The sequence below is a fragment of the Canis lupus genome, chromosome 5 (genome assembly GCF_003254725.2).
Source record: "Canis lupus dingo isolate Sandy chromosome 5, ASM325472v2, whole genome shotgun sequence".
Taxonomy (NCBI): domain Eukaryota; kingdom Metazoa; phylum Chordata; class Mammalia; order Carnivora; family Canidae; genus Canis; species Canis lupus.
The window spans coordinates 25028490-25047242 of NC_064247.1; the positions used below are offsets into that span (position 1 = coordinate 25028490).

General features: G+C 38.0%; 1 protein-coding gene across 3 annotated transcripts in view; it reads left to right on the plus strand.

The window, feature by feature from the left end:
* CWF19L2 (CWF19 like cell cycle control factor 2) overlaps positions 1–18753 on the plus strand; it is a 145106-nt gene that overhangs the window by 71537 nt on the left and 54816 nt on the right. For all 3 annotated transcript variants that reach the window (XM_025465667.3, XM_049110021.1, XM_049110022.1), the window contains exons 11-12: positions 13301–13414; positions 15210–15347. In XM_025465667.3, coding sequence (XP_025321452.3) covers positions 13301–13414; positions 15210–15347 — 252 coding nt within the window. The remainder of the gene's footprint in view (positions 1–13300; positions 13415–15209; positions 15348–18753) is intronic.

Sequence of the window (18753 nt, forward strand, 5' to 3'; positions counted from 1 at the left end):
TTTGCTTAGACATATTATCCTTCCTTCCCTCTATTTCCTTATCACCTCCTGTTCATCCTTAAAATCTTAACTCAGACATCATATTTTCCTTTGGAAAGCATTCTCTGTGGAAAGAAAACTTATAAATAAGATCAGTTATACAAATATATAATTACAGCTTTGATGGTACTTCAAAGGAAAAGTATAGACATGTGGGGATAGTGAAGAGGGCCCAGTGCAATCTGGGCATCCAGAGAATGTTTTGAGGCCGTAGCCATTAATTTTGGATCTTATCATCATGTTTGTAACTTTGCCAAGGGAAAAGCTTTTCTCTTTATGACAACTCTCTGTAAGACTTCTTTCTAAGCCACAGAAATAATCTTTAGCACGGCTGCTAAGTGTGAATGGTGACCCGTAGACATCAGTCATGGAATAGGAAACATCAGCTTGAATGACTTGTTGGCCATTTGAGGTAGGATTTTTTTATTTAAAAAATTTTTTTTATTGTTTCATGAAAAGTATTCTCTCAAATGTAATAATTTAGAGCAACTTGTAATAATTTGGATAGTTGTGATCATATATATATCATGTTGAATTTTGGTATGAAGAATTCTTTTGTGGGCTCTCTCAAATTGTGAGCCAGGGCCCTCCAGTAGTTACTAAAGCCATAACTAGTTAGATGGTTTTCTTGGAGAGGGAATGACCCAGGAACACCTCATTCTTCCACCGATTCACCTCTGTTTCCTCAAATGCTCATCATTCTACTGTCATCAGTGTTTCATTCCTTTTTTTTTTTTTTTTCTGTTGTATAATTAAATTTAAGGGAAAAATGAAATGCTACTGTATTTGGGCAGTAGTGAGTCCGGAGACTTCCATGTTCTCTTGAAGGGTTTGATTCTAATACATTGTTTTCCAGATTTTGTGGGGAGGTCATGGAAGAATGAGGATTTATATCGTATATTTGCAATTTAAGGGTGCAATTTTAAGTGAAACAAATCAACCCCAAAGTAAATTTTATGTATTTAAAAATTACTTTGGTTGTATTGTAGTATGCATAACAAGTTAGTTATAAGAAGTCAAATTTAATGTGTTTTTAGGAAAGCTAAAAATAAAAGTTTTTTTTTTTTTTTTAATGCTGTTTTCTTATTTGGGGAGGTGATCATTTTATTCAGGGGCTCCAGGGAAAGGCCAAAGAGCTGATAGGACAAGATTGGTGTCCTCGGCCCAGCTGTGATCGCCCCAGCTTTAGAGTTGAGGAAAACAATATGCAGTTTTCAGTTTTGTAGTGTGTAAATATTCACATACCAGACATGTTCTGTGGTAGACAGTTGCTAATAAAGATTTATGAGAAAGAGAAAATAAAATTAGTGATTGGGACTAAACACAACAAAACAAGGAAACAAACACTATAAATTATATCATAATGAATCATAGAAAAAGTTTATGGTATTTGTTATGTTCCTATCTACCCAGAAATACCCAGTATATCACCCATGTGTGATTTTCCAAATTAAGTCTAAATATTAAGTGATGAAATATAGTTTGGTTTAGAAATCTGTGCCATTGGAGCATTCTAGGTTATGTTTAATAAAGAATTATTACCGTAAAGAAAACCACTTTGCTTCTAATTCCTTTAGTAATATTTTTTACTTAGTTTCTGTTTCTAAGTTTATTTCATTAAGTTTCAAGACATAATTTTATTTTTCAGGACAGTGGTATTAATTGATGTGTATAGTATTATAGCTGCTACTATTAATAGTAATAGATGGTATTTTTTGAGAGCATGCTATGTGCCAGGACTTGTCTTAATCATTTATTTGTAGAAATTTATTTAATTCTCATTAAAATTCTATGAAGTCATTTATCTTCATTTTTTGAATAAATTAAGTACAGGATGATGTGAGTCTCAGCTAAGTTTTAATTTGGTGGCAAGAAATGAGGTTAGGGATGTGTGTGCAATTTAAAATTATTTAAAGTCGGGATGCCTGGGTGGCTCAGCGGTTAAACACCTGCCTTCAGCCCAGGGCGTGATCTTGGAATCCCAGGATCGAATCCCACATCAGGCTCCCTGCGTGGAGTCTGCTTCTCTCTCCGCTTATGTCTCTGCCTCGCTCTCTGTGTCTCTCATGAATGAATAAATAAAATCTTTTTAAAATAAATAAAATTATTTCAAGTCCATAAATTATTTAAAAATAATTCCTTTGACATAGATGGATGAACTGATGTTTGAAATATAAAATCTTACCTAGATATTGAAACTACTTTTTCATATGTGACACTTATGCAAGTTCTAAACACAAAAATTTATTTGCCCTGAAAAGCTCACACAATTAAATAGAAAATTTCTATTATAATAGCACATGGGCTTTAAAATAAACTAAAGAATATTTTTCTTTATTTTTTTATTCTTAGGTGACTTCTAATTACAAGTATAATATGCATTCTTTATAGAAATGTGGAAAAATAAAGGAGAAAATGAATCACCCCAAATCCTACCACTCAGGGATTATACACTGATAAAATATTTTGAAGTATTTCCCTCCAGTTTTATTGCCTGCCTGCCTACCTTCCTTCCTTCTTAATGACATGTTAAATATTTTTGTACGATTGACAAAGCAATGCAAAGAAGACAAAAAAAAATCTACATTTAAAAAATATTTTTGATGTTTCCCTCAAGTGTCCATTATAACTGTACAAACACATGCATAATTTTACATAATTATAGTCTTTTTTTATTTTGCTTTTCTCTATTCTGTCAACTTTTTTCCATGCTGCACAGTTATTTATTATTAAATGAAATTATAATCATATCAGCATATTTAGTGTCCCAATAATATAATTTCTAAAATTTATTTTAGGAAAGGAGACTGAAGAAATTTAGAATGACCCATTTCTCCCTGCAAATTTGCCTACAAAAAAAAAAAAAATCACATTTCTCTTAGCAGCTACTCAAAACTTTTGCCATTCTCTCCAGATTCCCTGCTTTATTCTTAGCGGTCTCTTTGCTTCCTGCCTAATGATTGGGAAAACAGAGATTATAAGGTTGAACGTTTTCAATGTCTATCTTTTGACCCTGTCCCCAGAAGATGAATCTTTCTGCATCTCTCTCTTTTTTTTAATTTTTTTAAATTTTATTTTATTTATTTATGATAGGCACACAGTGAGAGAGAGAGAGAGAGAGAGAGAGGCAGAGACATAGGCAGAGGGAGAAGCAGGCTCCATGCACCGGGAGCCCGATGTGGGATTCGATCCCGGGTCTCCAGGATCGCGCCCTGGGCCAAAGGCAGGCGCTAAACCGCTGCGCCACCCAGGGATCCCCTCTCTGCATCTCTCATCTGGCAGTGGGAAAGGTTTTCATCTCTTTGACGGCCACGTTCTTTATCAGAGCTCTGATCTCATTCCCTTTCTGGCCTCCACCACCTTTTCCCACCCTCTCTTGTATGGAATCTTCAGTTTCTTTCTGTTAGCCTCCTTCTCATTACTTGCAAATACACTTAAGTTGCTATTTCTCTAAAACAAACAAACACCTTTCTTATTAGCCACTTCGTTGTTCTCCCCTGGCAAACCGGCAGGGCATGGTGGTTCAGGCCAAGGAGCAAGGGTGAGGGGGCAGAGCTGAGAGGGAGATGCTGTGATTTGAGGATGGTTTGTTTTTCTTTTTTTTTTTTTTGGTTTGTAATTCTGAGAGGCTGCAGAGTGAGGTATGAGTGAGGAAAGAGTAAAAATCTCTGTTCTCATCCTGGCCCTAGCTTTTAGCTTCATGGTTCCGGTTAACATTTTTTTTGTGGATGATCTGTAACTTAAGCTCTGCACTCTATGCTGAGCCCTAAGCTAGTGTTTTCCGTTGTCTGCCTTACTTTTATGGGTGTATCATAACTTCAGGATGTATAAAACCATGCCTTTACATACATAATTTTCCTTCTCTCTTTTTAAATATTTTTTAATTTAAATTCAATTTAATTAACATACAGTATATTATTAGCCTCAGAGGTAGAGTTTAGTGATTCATCAGTTGCACAAGCACCCAGTGCTCATTACATTGCGTTCCCTCCTTAATGCCCATCACCAGTTACCCCATCTCCTCTCCCCCAGCAACCCTCCGTTTGTCTCTTATGGTTTGCCTCCTTCTCTGTTTTCTTATTTTATTTTTCTTTCTCTTCCCCTATTGTTCATCTGTTTTGTTTCTTAAATTATACCTTAGTTTGAAATCATATATTTGTCTTTCCTTTATTGACTTATTTTGCTTGGCATAATACACTCTAGATCTATCCATGTCAAATGGTAAGATTTCATTCTTTCTGCTAGCTGAGTAGTATTCCATTGCGTGCACGTGCGTGCGCGCACACACACACACACACACACACACACACATCTTCTTTATCTATTCATCTGGGCTTTTTTTTTTTTTTAAGATTTTATTTATTTATTCATGAGAGACAGAGAAAGAGGCAGAGACACAGGCAGAGAGAGAAGCAGGCTTCATGCAGGAAGCCTGATGCGGGACTTGATCCCGGGACTCCAGGATTACGCCCTGGGCCGAAAGCAGGCACTAAACCACTGAACCACCCAGGGATCCCCTCATCTGGGCTCTTTCCACAGTTTGGCTACTGTGGGCATTGCTGCTATGAACTTTGGGGTGTAGATGCCCCTTGGATCGCAATGTTTGTATCCTTTGGGTAAATATCCAGTAGTACATTTGCTGGGTCATAGGGTAGCTCTATTTTCAGTTTTTTGAGGAACCTCCACACTGTTTTCCAGAGTAGCTGTACCAGCTTGCATTCCCACCAGTAGTGTAAGAGGTTCCCCTTTTCCGTATCCTCACTGACATTTATTGTTTCCTGAGTTGTTAATTTTAGCCATTCTGGCTGGTGTGAGGTGGTATCTCATTGTGGTTTTGATTTGTATTTCCCTGATGCTGAGTGATACTGAACACTTTTTCATGTGTCTATTGGCCATTTGTATGTCTTCTTTGGAGAAATGTCTATTCATGTCATAATTTTCCTTCTTTTAATTGCATACTCATCCTGCTGTTTTACTGAGTTAAAAACTGTGGAGGTCCTTAATTCCTTCTTCCTGCAGTACATTCAAGTGTAGTAATACTATTTAAAAAAAAAAAAAGTAATACTATTTTTACCTTGCTTTCCCCCTCCTGTACATACCTCACCTTTTTTTAAAAGATTTATTTATTTATTTATTTATTTATTTATTTATTTATTTATTCATTCATTCATTCATTCATTCATGATAGATATATAGAGAGAAAGGGAGAGGCAGAGACACAGGAAGAAGGAGAAGCAGGCTCCATGCCGGGAGCCCGTTGCGGGACTCGATCCTGGGACTCCAGGACTTCGCCCTGGGCCAAAGGCAGGCGCCAAACCGCTGAGCCACCTAGGGATCCCCACACCTTATCTTTTTACTTTCTGCCGTCACTGCCCTACTTCAGTATCCCATTGTCTCTTGCTTAGAGTATAGTTGTATCATCTCAACTGATCGTCTTGCCACTCTTTCTTTGCTCATCAGAATGTTCTTTAAATTGCCACCAGGCTTAATCTAAATGCAGTTGTAATAGAGTCAAAAGAACCTGGATTTGGGCAGTTAGAACCTCAGGTTTCATGTTTGACCTTCTTTGCTCCGTTAGCCAAATTAGTTACCTAGAGACAAGAGCCTTTGAAATATTTTTGAGAACTTGAAAATGTAATATAAATTTAAAATTTTTCTAAAAAATGAATATGCCTTTACTTAGAAGTCTTTTAGCAGCACTGGATCTTTGTGCTTTGTTGGGTTTGTTTCCTTAACTTCTTAGCCCTTTACCCTTTGACCTGTGTTTCGAAAAACTCAGTTCCCTTGCACCCAAGAACATATCTGTTTCTCTATCCTGTGTGATCTGGTACTACTTGATTTATACTTTATCTTACTTAAGAGTCTAGTGGAGATTTGCATAAACTCCCTGCTTGCTCTTTCTCCTCCTCTCCTTGCCATTTAATTTATGAATTCCTTAACAACAGGATCCATATCTTGTTCACTGTATTAGACATATTCATGCTGTTGGATTATATAGTGATAGAAGTGGTTTTGAGTGGTTAAGAGTTCATTGATCTAATGGAATGAAATGCAACAATATTTTTAAAAAATGAAAGGTCCGCAATGTTTTTGATTTAATTTCATGCCAGTTATGGACCTGTCTTTTCAGATTGCTCATGATTTCATCCCAATGCTAGACAGTATAATAAAATGTGTGAAATCAGCAGTTAAATTGGTCTTGGTTGTTGAGACCTTAATCAGGCACTCAAGGCCTTCTCCAAGATGTGTGCAAACTTGCATTTAGGTGAAAGAAATTTTTTGCAGTTGAAACACATCACCAGTTAAAGGAGCATTGACAATTTACCTTTTCTTTTAGAAAGTCGGTGTTTACTAAAATACCATTTTTACTCATTTTTTTGTAGAGAAATAGAGTAATAGAAATAAGTTGTGATGGAATGACTAAAGGAGAGGAAATAGATCCTCGCTAGTAAAATGTGGCTCAATAATACATGTGTTATAAGGTTTTTAAAATTAAATGAGATATGTTTTAGAACTTTATAAAATTATGTAAATATTAACCTCTATTTGGAAAAGTTGTCTTTGTTTTTATTTTTAATTTTTAAAAAAAGATTTTATTTATTTATTCATGAGAAATACAGAGAGAGAAAGAGAGGCAGACTCATAGGCAGAGAGAGAAGCAGGCCCCTTGCAAGGAGCCTGATGTGGGACTTGATCCCGGGCCCTGGGATCACCCTCTGAGGCGAAGGCAGACACTCAACTGCTGAGCCACCCAGGCGTCCCTTACTTTGTTTTTAAATAGGAAAAATATAAGGCAGTTTTCAGGTTTTACCGCTATTGTGACATATTAAATAACATGTCCTTAAATTTATCTGTTTCATAAGCGTCAAAATAACAAAAAAAAATTGTATCAAAAGAATTCTATTATTTAAGTGTGGAAAGATTTTAGAATGTCAGTTAACATTTAAAAATTTCTCAATCTCTTTCCTTCTCTCATCCGTCTGCACCCTGGCAAATGCTGAAAGGAGCATAGTTAAAAATATAATGTAAAGTTACGTGTTTTTTCAGGTAGTTTCATACGTAAGGATTACGAAAAAGCAATGATGAAAGGACATTGAAGAATTGAATTGGCTTTCATATTATGCCCATGCCAGGTGTTATCCTGGTGCTAGAAAATCTTTGCTTAAAAAAATTAAAATCATTAATTAATGTGTCTCCAAATAATCCAGCTGTAGTCTAGCATTAATTTTTACTTACTCCAGCATTGACAGGGTGGCTTGAGGAACTGAAAGGTCGTGGTCCTGTTTGGAAAATTGTGGAGCAGCATTTCAGAGTGCTCTGACTAGAGGTGGATTAGTGCTATGAGGCCTTCGCTCTGTATGAGAACATAACAATCACAGACACAATATAAAAAGAGAATTGAAGGAGATGTAACATGCTTGAAAGTGAAGATACACTTCTCTGAATTGAACAGAAATATAAAACAAATATATGGAGCTGGAGCTTGCAGGGATCTAATTCCAAAAATCGGCAGAGCAGCTGAGAGCTCAGCTCCTTTGACATTAATGGGAACTAGATTTCCTCACATAGCCTCTCCCAGCCTTAGCCTGGCTTGAGGACTTCTGAGAAAGGAATCTGGAAAAGGCCTGGAGTACTTTGGGCTGTAGCACCTAGGAAATGATGAGGATGGCAGGTGTTTTAGATGGAAGAAGGCAGACATAGCTTTGCAGCCATTACCTGGACAATGTGAAATAACCCTAGAGTCACAGGGTGAGATACTGTTGTAGAACTGGGAATCCTCATGGACTGGGTGAAGATGCTGTCAAAGTTCCCATTTATTGAAGGGTAAGGAGGCAGAGAGGCAGGAGAGAAGGGAAGAAAACCCCTCCCACTTAAGCTTGCACACTTGCATGCCAGAAAACATTTTATCCTACAGAAAGGTAGTAAAAAATAATTGGTAAGTAAAGACTCCTTGCCAGTGAATTTAAAATGTTGGCACAGTCTCAAAAGGACTTTAAGTATGTTTAGTAGCTTCAGTTCTACTAAAGAACTTCAGTTCTTTCTTTGAACTGAAGAACTTTCTTCTGAAAGTTTTCAGAACTTTCAGAACAATATTCTGAAAAATATATGAAACAATTGTAGATGTATATGAAGCATAATAATATCCTAGGAAATTTAGAGATGAAAGGGGGTAAATCCTAGGTAAGATTAAAGAAAGGATTTGATAAGTAAAAGAGAACTAAAAAGTAAAAGCTAATATTTATTTATTACTCACTTTATTCCTAAACATTGTTTGAAATAACCTATATATATTAATTTGATCATGAAAATACCTTGTTATTTTGTTTATTTTTATAAATTAGGAAATTGAGGTAATTAAGTCATGTGCAGGGTTCTGTAAGGAGACAGGGTTGGCACGTGGGCATTCTGGCCCTGGGATTCACAATTGCATGCTGTGCGGTCTGTGGCATGGGCCAGGTGCTCGGTGCAGAAGAGAGAAGAGAAAACATATCAAAGAGTAGAAAATGAAATAGCTGAAATAGAAAACCAAAAGTAAGTAGAAGTGCTCAAAAAACTAAGAAAAGAATTAATAAAATAAATAAGCCTCTAGGAAGTCTGATCAAGTGGGGAGGGGAGGCACCAATAAACAGTATTAAGAATTTAGAAAGGGAGACATAACTAAGGCTGCTTGGAGTCCATCTGGTACCATCACAGGCTTAGCAAAAGGTGCTTCCTTTGAGCATCTGTAGCCCTGTGAATAAATATACACATTAACAAATAGCCTTGAGCCAGGATACATGTCTTGGTGAATGGAAAGCAGCTCAGTGTTTAGTCCACTCACTGTATTGGCTGGGAACTTGTGAGTAGCGAATAATCTGCTCTCTGTGGACATAGAGATACAGGAGAGATTGTTTAAAAGTCATGCAACTCCTGTGAATTTTAATAACTGCCTAATTAATGAAATTTTAAAAGAAACATGTTTTATGGCCTTCAGTGATGACGGACTTGCAGAACACCAACTGGTGGGAAAATCTGAGCTAGTAGGGGAGTTTTCCTTTATTTACGAGATGCCACCAACGGCTTTCAAACAAACATTTAGAATTTTTAAATACCAGCTTTGAAGTAAAGTTATGTATTCTTTGTCCCTTTCCTTTTCTTTTTAATCAGTGTGTTACATCCAAATATTGCTGGAAGGCCTGTATGAAAGAAAGGCAATGTCTTGAGCCATTTTTGGACCTTCTCCACATGCTGGAGGCAGCCACATTTAGTTTCTGGCTGTTTCTTCTAGCTTGGTTGTTTCATGTTTTTTTCTGTTGTCTAGCTTTTTAACCATGTCAGGTTATACTGGTTTTCGTGGTGGCCATAGTGGCCATAAGTGGACATCTGGCCCATATTGACAAAATGAAAGGGCACCGGGTCCCATTCTATTACCCTCCCTGTTAGAACTTGCATCTGTTTTTTATCTTTTTTTATTTTTTATTTTTATTTTTTTTAAAGATTTTTAAAAAATTTATTCATGAGAGAGAGAGAGAGAGAGAGAGAGAGAGAGGCAGAGACATAGGCAGAGAGAGAAGCAGACTCCATGCAGGGAGCCCGATGCAGGACTTGATCCCAGCACTCCAGGACCCTGGGCCAAAGGCAGGCGCTAAACCGCTGAGACACCCAGGGATTAACCCCCCTTTTTTTTAAAAAAAAGATTTTATTTATTTATTCATGAGAGACACAGAGAGAGGGAGAGAGAGAGAGAGAGAGAGAGAGGCAGAGACACAGGCAGAGGGAGAAGCAGGCTCCATGCAGGGAGCCCAACGCGGGACTCGATCCTGGGTCTCCAGGATCACACCCTGGGCCACAGGCAGACACTAAACTGCGAGCCACCCAGGATACCCACTTGCATCTGTTTGTAATGTAATCAGGCAGTTGGAAGTTTTTATCTTGCTTGTTCTCAGGTAATAAAAGTAATCATTAAATGATTCTGAATTAGTTTTATCACCTGACGAATAATATAGATCAAAGGTTGGCAGATTTTCTACAGACCAAATAGTAAATATGTTAGGCTTTATGGGCTTTCCAGTATGTGTCATGGCAACTCCATTACATGGCTTTTAAGCTTTGCAGAATGAAAGCAGCCACAGACCATATATACAAGAGTGAACGGGGCTCTGTTCCAGTAACACATTATGGACACTAACATGAGAACTACATACAATTTTTATTCGTAATGAAATATATTATTCTTTTGAATTTCTCTCAACCATTTAATAGGGTGAAAACCACTGTTAGCTTGTAGCACCAGTGGCAGGCTGGATTTGGCCAGTGGGCCTCAGTTTGTTGATCCTGTTGTAGGTTCTTAAGTAAGCCCCACATTCTGTATTAATGTAACACCAAATATGGAAATAGCTCATATTTCTGTCTTGGGTACCCAGAGTGGGAACACATGGTGTCCCTGGGCGTACCCAAGAGACAGGGAGTAGAAAAGCACAGAGAAGAGGAGCATATGGAGTGCAGTGGGCAAGCAGTAGGACTAGAATTAATTTGTCCAAGGCACTTGTTTGTTAATTCTATCAGGCACCATTGTTTTTTGCTCCATCTAGATACTATAGGGACCACCTAATGCGTAGCTTGGTCTTTGGTCTGTAAAAGTGGTAAAGATGGATAATTGTAAGTAGACAAATAGCTACTGAAAAGATTATGGTCTAGCAATACAGACATGCCTAAAATTATTTAGGAAGTGAAATGGACAGTAAACTTAAAAAAACTATGAACAGCTAGAGAAAAAGTGAATTTGAAGAAGGCCATAGTACTTGAATTTGAAGAGCTTACATAGTATGTTCAGGTGCTTGGCCTTTATCCCACTATCTAGAACAGTGATTTGCAGACTGTGCTGTAGGAGCAGAGTGCTTTTTGTTTTTTTTTTTTGTTTGTTTTTTGTTCTTTTGGATTTTCCAGCCTATCAGGGACTAATAGTTTTGTAAAGCACAATACAAATTATAGAAAAATGAAATAAAGATAGTCTAAAATATAGGTCCAGATTTTAATTTAGATTGAACCAACATAAGATTACTCTTTGAGATTGTGATAAAAGTTTATAAACACTCAGTTTTTGTACTTAACTCATCAAGGACTGATAAATATATCATGGCTGGTAATTCTCAAGACTGGCATTGGTCTGTGGGCTACACTTTGAATGGTACTGGTTTCTCCTAGGTGATATGGGGTCCCTGCAAGTTTTTCAGCAAAGTGACACAATTACAGTTGTGTTGAGCAAAATGATTTTTTTTTTGCCAATACTAGTGACAGGTTCAGGCTAGAAGGATGGAAACCAAGGAACCCTGGAATCATCAACATTTGGAGTGTAGCTCAAAATGGAGGAGAAAGTGAAGTTGACTCTCTTTATGCTGATTAATTCATGTAGACAATAATTCTCTCAATAGGCTGCACACTTCTTGTAGGCAGGGACTAAATTCTTTTGGTAACTAGTACTTTTTGGAATATTTAATGAATGAATGAGTCAGAGATAAGGCAGAACTAGGAAAGAGTATTTAGAAAACTGAAATAAGTAAAAAAAAAAAAAAAAAAAAAAAGAAAACTGAAATAAGAGTTTCAGGCTGAGAATGTAATAAACAGAATCAGATACTTTCAAATCAAGAAAGATGATAATTGATAAGTATGTATTAGAATTAGTAATTTGAAAGTCCTTAGGGAGATCCACTTTAGCAATTCGATAAACTTAGATAAAAAATAATGTGTTGCCCATCTCAGTTACCCAGTAAGAGAATGACGAAAGATACCCTTTAAAATATGATAGATACATCATTAATTAATGTTAGTTAATTGAAGAAGAAAAGTAGTGAAAATAACTTTACTATCTACTTAATATCATATGTGAATATAAGATCAGTAATATGTATTTTTTTCCTTCCATCTTAACAGGGGAACTAAATATTAAATGGACTTCACATCGATTTTTAATAATTGATTCTGATTTGAGAAAAAATTGAAGTATGAATAATCTGGCTTGGTCTTGTTTCAAACTACTTTTTAATAAAATAGTTATGTAATATTTCTTATGTGATCCTTTGTTAGAACCTTTCCAATAGGGCAGCCCGGGTGGCTCAGCAGTTTAGTGCCACCTTTGGCCCAGGGCGTGGTCCAGGAGACCTGGGATTGAGCCCCGCATCTGGCTCCTTGCATGGAGCCTGCTTCTCTCTCTCTGCCTGTGTCTCTGCCCACCCCCCCTTGTGTGTGTGTCTCATGAATAAATAAATAAAATCTTAAAAAAAAAAGAACCTTTCCAATAATGTACATTTTCCTCATTTAATCTTCTGTACCATACCAGCCATGTATTTGGCCAATAGTTTGGATTGGAATTAGTGGGATATAACTTTAAAGAGTCAGAGAAGTGGAAAGCATTTTAGGGAAAGAATAGAAGTTGGGTCGAGCATCATTATAGCAGCTAATTTAGCAGGTTTGTTGTGTCATTTCATTGCTTTCATTTTCCTTTTCCTTTCTAGAGAGGCAGTATGTGTGCTTGAGCAGGGATAGGGGATGAGACAGAGAGAGAATCTCAAGCCTGACACAGGACTCAGTCTCGTGACCCTGAGATCATGATCTGAGCTGAAATCAAGAGTTGGACACTTAACTCACTGAGCTACCTAGACACCCCTCATTTCTTTATTTCTTATAATCAGATTTTAGTAGCATCTTTATTTATTTATTTTTTTAAATTTTTATTTATTTATAATAGTCACAGAGAGAGAGAGAGAGAGGCAGAGACACAGGCAGAGGGAGAAGCAGGCTCCATGCTCCGGGAGCCTGACGTGGGATTCGATCCCGGGTCTCTAGGATCGCGCCCTGGGCCAAAGGCAGGCGCTAAACCGCTGCGCCACCCAGGGATCCCAGTAGCATCTTTAAATTGAAGAAACATGCATTAAACAGGAGATTGGCTGCATAAATTATGGGCATAAATTACGGTACTCCCATATAGTACCGGTATGAATATTGGTACTTAGTCATCTTTTAATATTGTCTAGATGGAAACGTTGTTTGAAGTTTGCTTCTATGATTACTTCTTTTTTAAAAAATAATAAAATGAACTTTGAATCCTCCCCTGCTGTTCTCTGAAAAGATCACAATCATTTTACGTTAAATTGGGTAATGAAATTCCAAGAGACTGAGGATAATCTATATGGGAAAGCTAGGATCATTTTTATGCTTTTTTTTGATTACTAAATATAAATATTCAGTACTCTTCACAGTAAGTTTAAATGTTATCTTTCCATAGAATGAAGACCAAGAAGTGATCCTGGTCAGAACAGATCAGTCTGGAAGAGTGTGGCCTGTGAATACACCAGGAAAACCTCTGGAACCTAAAGGAGGAAGAAGGAAGAGACAAATGGTATGTTTAACATAGTTATTTGTTTATTAAATCAGAATTCCTCTCTCCCCCTTGGCTTTCTTTGCATCAGACTACTTCAGAATATTTTCTGTAATGTAGGTTTATAATACAAACATTAGAAGGTAGTAAATTATATTATTATTTTTATTTTGGGGTATATCCCTTTGTATTTTACAAAATGCGATCTGATTGAACTATGGTTTTCCAGTAACTGTGAACGTTGAATGTTTAAGGCAATTTTAATTTTGGGGAGCAGAGAGGCATAGGGAGAGAGAGAGAGAACTTAAGCAGGCTATACGCTTAGAGCAGAGTCTGATGCAGGGCTTAACCTCATGACCCTGAGGTCATAACCTGAGCTGAAATAAAAAATCATATGCTTAACTGCCTGAGTCATACAGGCACCCTGGCAGTTTTACTTTTGTGCACATTTTTTTGCCATTGTTTCCAACTTCTTTTACATATTTATCATAGCTCTTAGGGAAAATTCTTGTGTTAGCTAATTTGAGTCATGGTGATGGGGTATCAATACATAATAATGTCTTAATTATGTAGTTCCTGTGATCTTTTATAAACCTTATTTTCTTTTCCATCTTCCAGCTCTACCGTTTTTAGTTCTCCCTTGAGGGTCTTGAGATGGTAAAAAAATGTATTCTGTGTTCCTAAGTTAGATTTTTTTGTTTTAAATTTAAAATATCATACCAGTGTTGGTTGGGCCCAAAGATTGGTTCATTTGTTTTTTTCAGTGTTGATTATTTGCCTCTTGAGTGCCTATACTGCCGGGGATAGTAATTTGTTCAGCAAATAGAGTGGGATAGATCCCTCTTCTAATGAAATGGGAGGAACTAGGGGTTTGAAGCAGAGATGTAGCAGGAGAATAGTGAAGTTTGAAATAATGAAAGGACAGAACACGCCAGGCAGTCATCAGTGCATTGCCAGATGACGTCAGGCTTTTTGAGTGGCCTCTGACCGAGCAGTACAGGTATCAGGGTCAAGAGGGCAGACACTTTCGTTCGGGATTGAGGTTTGCCTGTTGAGTATAGTGAAAGGATAAGAGAGCCAGAAATTAAGGACGTGGAGCCTGAGAGTGATTGGAGTCCTAGAATAAAAGATTCAGTCTAGTGATTTCAGGAATAGTAATGTCGGGAAAAAGTATGGGAATGTGGTTCCGAAGATCTCGGAGGCTGAAGAGCAGGTTTTATTTGGAGAAGGAAATGTGAGAATAAGGGAATGTGAGAGGAAACAAATAGCACTCTTGACTTGAGAGGAAACAAATAGCACTCTTCTTTTCCACATGTAGGTATAGAACCAACTGATAGGAAAACCCAGGATTGATTTAGATGAGAATCAGAATGTTAGCTTTGTTTTTGATAGAGCTGTATGACATGAGTTTGCTCATATTTCACCTCTGTCTTTGATCTGCTTACTTCATCTCTGAATGACTACAGATTTCCCTCCATGGTGGTAGGATTATTACAACAAGAAGAGCCACACAGGCACCCGGGAGAAGGGTAGAGATGGGAGAGAAGAAGGGATAGAGCATTTCTACCTTTTCCCCAAAACCCAGAAATCAGATAATGTTGTGCTTCCATCCCTGGGAAAGAGGAAAGTAATGGGGCAGAGACAGAAGTATTCTATTGGAAATCCCTCCCTAAGGAAGCACATAGAATAGGATAAGCTGAAGGGAGAGACTGTGATCTGGAGTGGGCTTTTTACATATAATGTCACATTTACAGATGTTAACTAAAAATACTTCAAAGACCCATGTTTTCACTAAATAATGTTCATTTTCTCTTAGGCTTCAACCCATGAAGAAAAAGAAAGGGTTAGATACTTTCATGATGATGATAATCTCAGCCTAAATGACTTAGTCAAGAATGAAAAGATGGGAACAGCAGAAAATCAAAATAAACTTTTTATGAGAATGGCATCTAAGGTAAGATATGTTCCTAGGATACCTTCTAATTTTTAGAAGCTGATTACTCCATCTAGCATGATCTATTTTTCAGAGAGCTCGTTCTTTCTGAACTTTATTTTATTAAACCAAATCCTTTCTAAGACCTATCAGGAACAGATATTTTGGAATTGATTGGGAAATACATACTTGGGATTTATTTTGTTTTTAAATATAAACTCTGGTTTAGTTTTTTTATGTATAGCATGACGGTGTTAACTGTGTATTTGATGTGCCATTTAAGGGAAGGTTTTGGGCCAGAGTTTAATATCAGCAACAGGCTGCTAGTTAGGTGACCGGTGAGTTTTATCTTAATGTTCCTTCAGTTCTTTATAATTATACCACAAAGAGTATACTTAAAGTAACATTATGGATTACAGAGCAGGCATCTTGGAATAATCTTAAATCTATTTAAAACTTTGTATTTATATAGCATATTTGTATGAAAATATGTATTAGTACATCATTACGGTTAGCAGGATTAGTTTTTGTTTCAAATAGCATTCTTGGTTGCAGTCCTTTCCAAACATTACCTGAACGTTTTTTGTGAAAGAGACATATTTGAACTCAGCTGTGTAACGGGTTTGGCTCTGCTGGGGTTTCACTCAGCTTGCTGTCTAGATTTGCAGATCAGGTTTTACTAGAGCACAGTGTCTACATTTGTTACATCTTGTCTGAGGTTTTTTTCACCCTACAATGCCGAGTTGATTGGTTGTGACGGAGACTTTTCAGCCCACAAAGCTGAAATATTTGGAATAATTCGCTCAAGCCTGCTTTGGGTTAGCAGTGGTTGCTTTTCAGTGGTGGGAGTTTGAATTTGGTATCTGAGGTTCAGGAGGAAGACCTTTTATAGTATACATTTTTTAGACTTTTTTTTTTTTTTTTTAAACTTTGTGAATATACTGCCTGGTGAAAAACTTCACTTAATGAAAACTAGAATAGAAACAACAAAGGTGTCTATGTGTGTATGTGTGTGTTGGGAGGAGTAAAACAAACTTGGGTTTATTTATTTATTTTTATTTATTTATGATAGTCACACACACACAGAGAGAGAGAGAGAGAGAGAGAGAGGCAGAGACACAGGCAGAGGGAGAAGAAGGCTCAATGCACTGGGAGCTCGACGTGGGATTCGATCCTGGGTCTCCAGGATTGCGCCCTGGGCCAAAGGCAGGCGCTAAACCGCTGCGCCACCCAGGGATCCCCAAACTTGGGTTTAAATAGAAATGGTTATTCTTCCCATCACCAAGAGTTGTATGGGTTTAAATTTAGCCTGTAAGATCATTTTACTTATATTTATTTAGAGGAAAGACTAGAAGTGTCATAGGTTCTGGGAATTCAATGTAGAATGAAGGATGTATTTTTATGAAAGTTTCTTTTCAGAAACGGACAGACCATTTTATGTGGAACTCTGAATTATTTAGTTTTAGTTATCTGAGCATAGTCCATTCAGGTTGACACACCAGGTTAAAAAAATCTTGTTGTAAATTGTAATAATCATTTATTACCTCACTGTTCATGGAACACCTAATTTGTGTGAGGTAGATACATTCTTGATGCTCAGAGCAGGGAGCTGATAAAGTCAGTGTTCCTCTCCTCATGGAGCTTATATTTCTAGTGGAGGAGACAAAGTGAACACATGCTTGAATTAAAATATTACATAAATATTATACAAAATGGAAAGTGTTGCTGCAGGAAGTACAGTAAACTAGAAGGAGATAGGCTGGTGTTCTCAGTAGAGCGTTAAAGGAAGGTCTGTCTGTGGAGGTGATGTTTCTGCAGCCTGTGAACAGTCAGGGCGTGGTCCAGGTGAATATCGAGGGGAAGAATATTCATGCAGAAGAAGCAGCAGACACAAAGGATATGAAGCAGAGGTGAACTCGTAGAGCCTAGGAAGACAATAGGGTGACACCTGTGACTGGGAAAAACGGGAGAGGGAAAGGAGTAGAAGAAGAGGTGGGAGACGTAGCATGAGTCACATCTTTTAGGTCTTAACAGGCCAGTGTGAGAGCTTGTGTATTTGCCTGAGTGATGGATTGTAAGTGATGTTGAAGGTTTTGATTAGGACAGTGTCATGATCTGGCTTATGTTTTGTAGTTGTCGCACAATTCTTGTGTATCCTGTTGTGTTTTCTTCAGTGTTTGTTCTCTCTGCTTTTTGATTGTGGAAGTTCCTTTTGTTCTCTCCTCAGCCATGCCCAGTCTGCTCATAAACCCATTAGGAGCATTCTTCATGTTTGTTGTAGTGTTGATCTCTAGAAGTTCTTTCTGGTTCCTAGGCTTTCTATCTCTCTGAGCCAACGCTCCTGGCCTGTGTACTTCACCAGTGCTCCTAGTCATATTCTCCTGCCTGGTGGGGAAGAAATGGCTAGAGGGGGCTGGGGTTAGGCGTGTCCCTTGCCTCAGGTGGGCTAGGCTGTGATAGAACCCCCGTGGGTGAAGCTGCAGTGAAATAGCTCCTCCTGAGGGCTGGCCTTGGAAAGAAGAAGAGAATGCTCTGGTGTCTATCAAAATGCTTCTCCTGCTGCTGGAAGTAGGAGAGTTTCTTCTGATCTTTACTTTGAGGACCTGGTGGAACATCTAGAGGTACAACTCACAGAATAATGGGGGCTTTCCCAATGACTGGGTCCCCTGGAGTATTTAACTCTCAGACTTCCCCACTCTGTCTATGCTGAGCCTCCAGTCAGTTACAGTTTGGGTTTTCCTACCCGGGCACTGATTCCCACAGGACCATTGCTTTCCACACATGTAAGTTTGTGATTCTCTGTACCCACCTGTCTCCCTGGTTTTGAGGTGGCCACTTTCCTGGGAGATCAAAGAAGAGTTGTTGATTTTTCATTTTGTTCTTCTTTGTACTTGTTGTTGGGACAGAGTGGCAACTTCTCAGCTCTTTAAATTCCAGATTGGAACCTGTTGGTTTATCTTTGAGAGGATTTTTCTGGCAGCTCTTTTGAGAAGGTAAAGTAGAAAGGCAGGATTGGAAATAGGGAGATCACTCTAGGAGGGTATTGCATTAATTCAGATAGAGCCTTGGATTAGTGTGGTAAACTGCTGACAAGTGTTAGGATTTGGAGCAATGCTGATGCTGTTTATTGAAATAGAAAACCTTGTGGGGGACATATTTCACTGGAGGTAGGAGATTAAGAATGCTGTTGTGGACATGTGAAATGTGAAATGCCACCATTCACATGACAGTGTGGAGTGACCACCATGGGGCTCTGGTAGATAGATGTATGGAGCTCTGTCATATAGACTTGGATGCTGTTAACATTTAAATATAATTAGGGGCACCTGAGTGGCTCAGTCAGTGAAGCATCTGCCTTTAGCTCAGGTCATGATGCAGGGTCTTGGGATCGAGCCCCACATCGGACTCCCTGCTCAGTAGAGTCTGC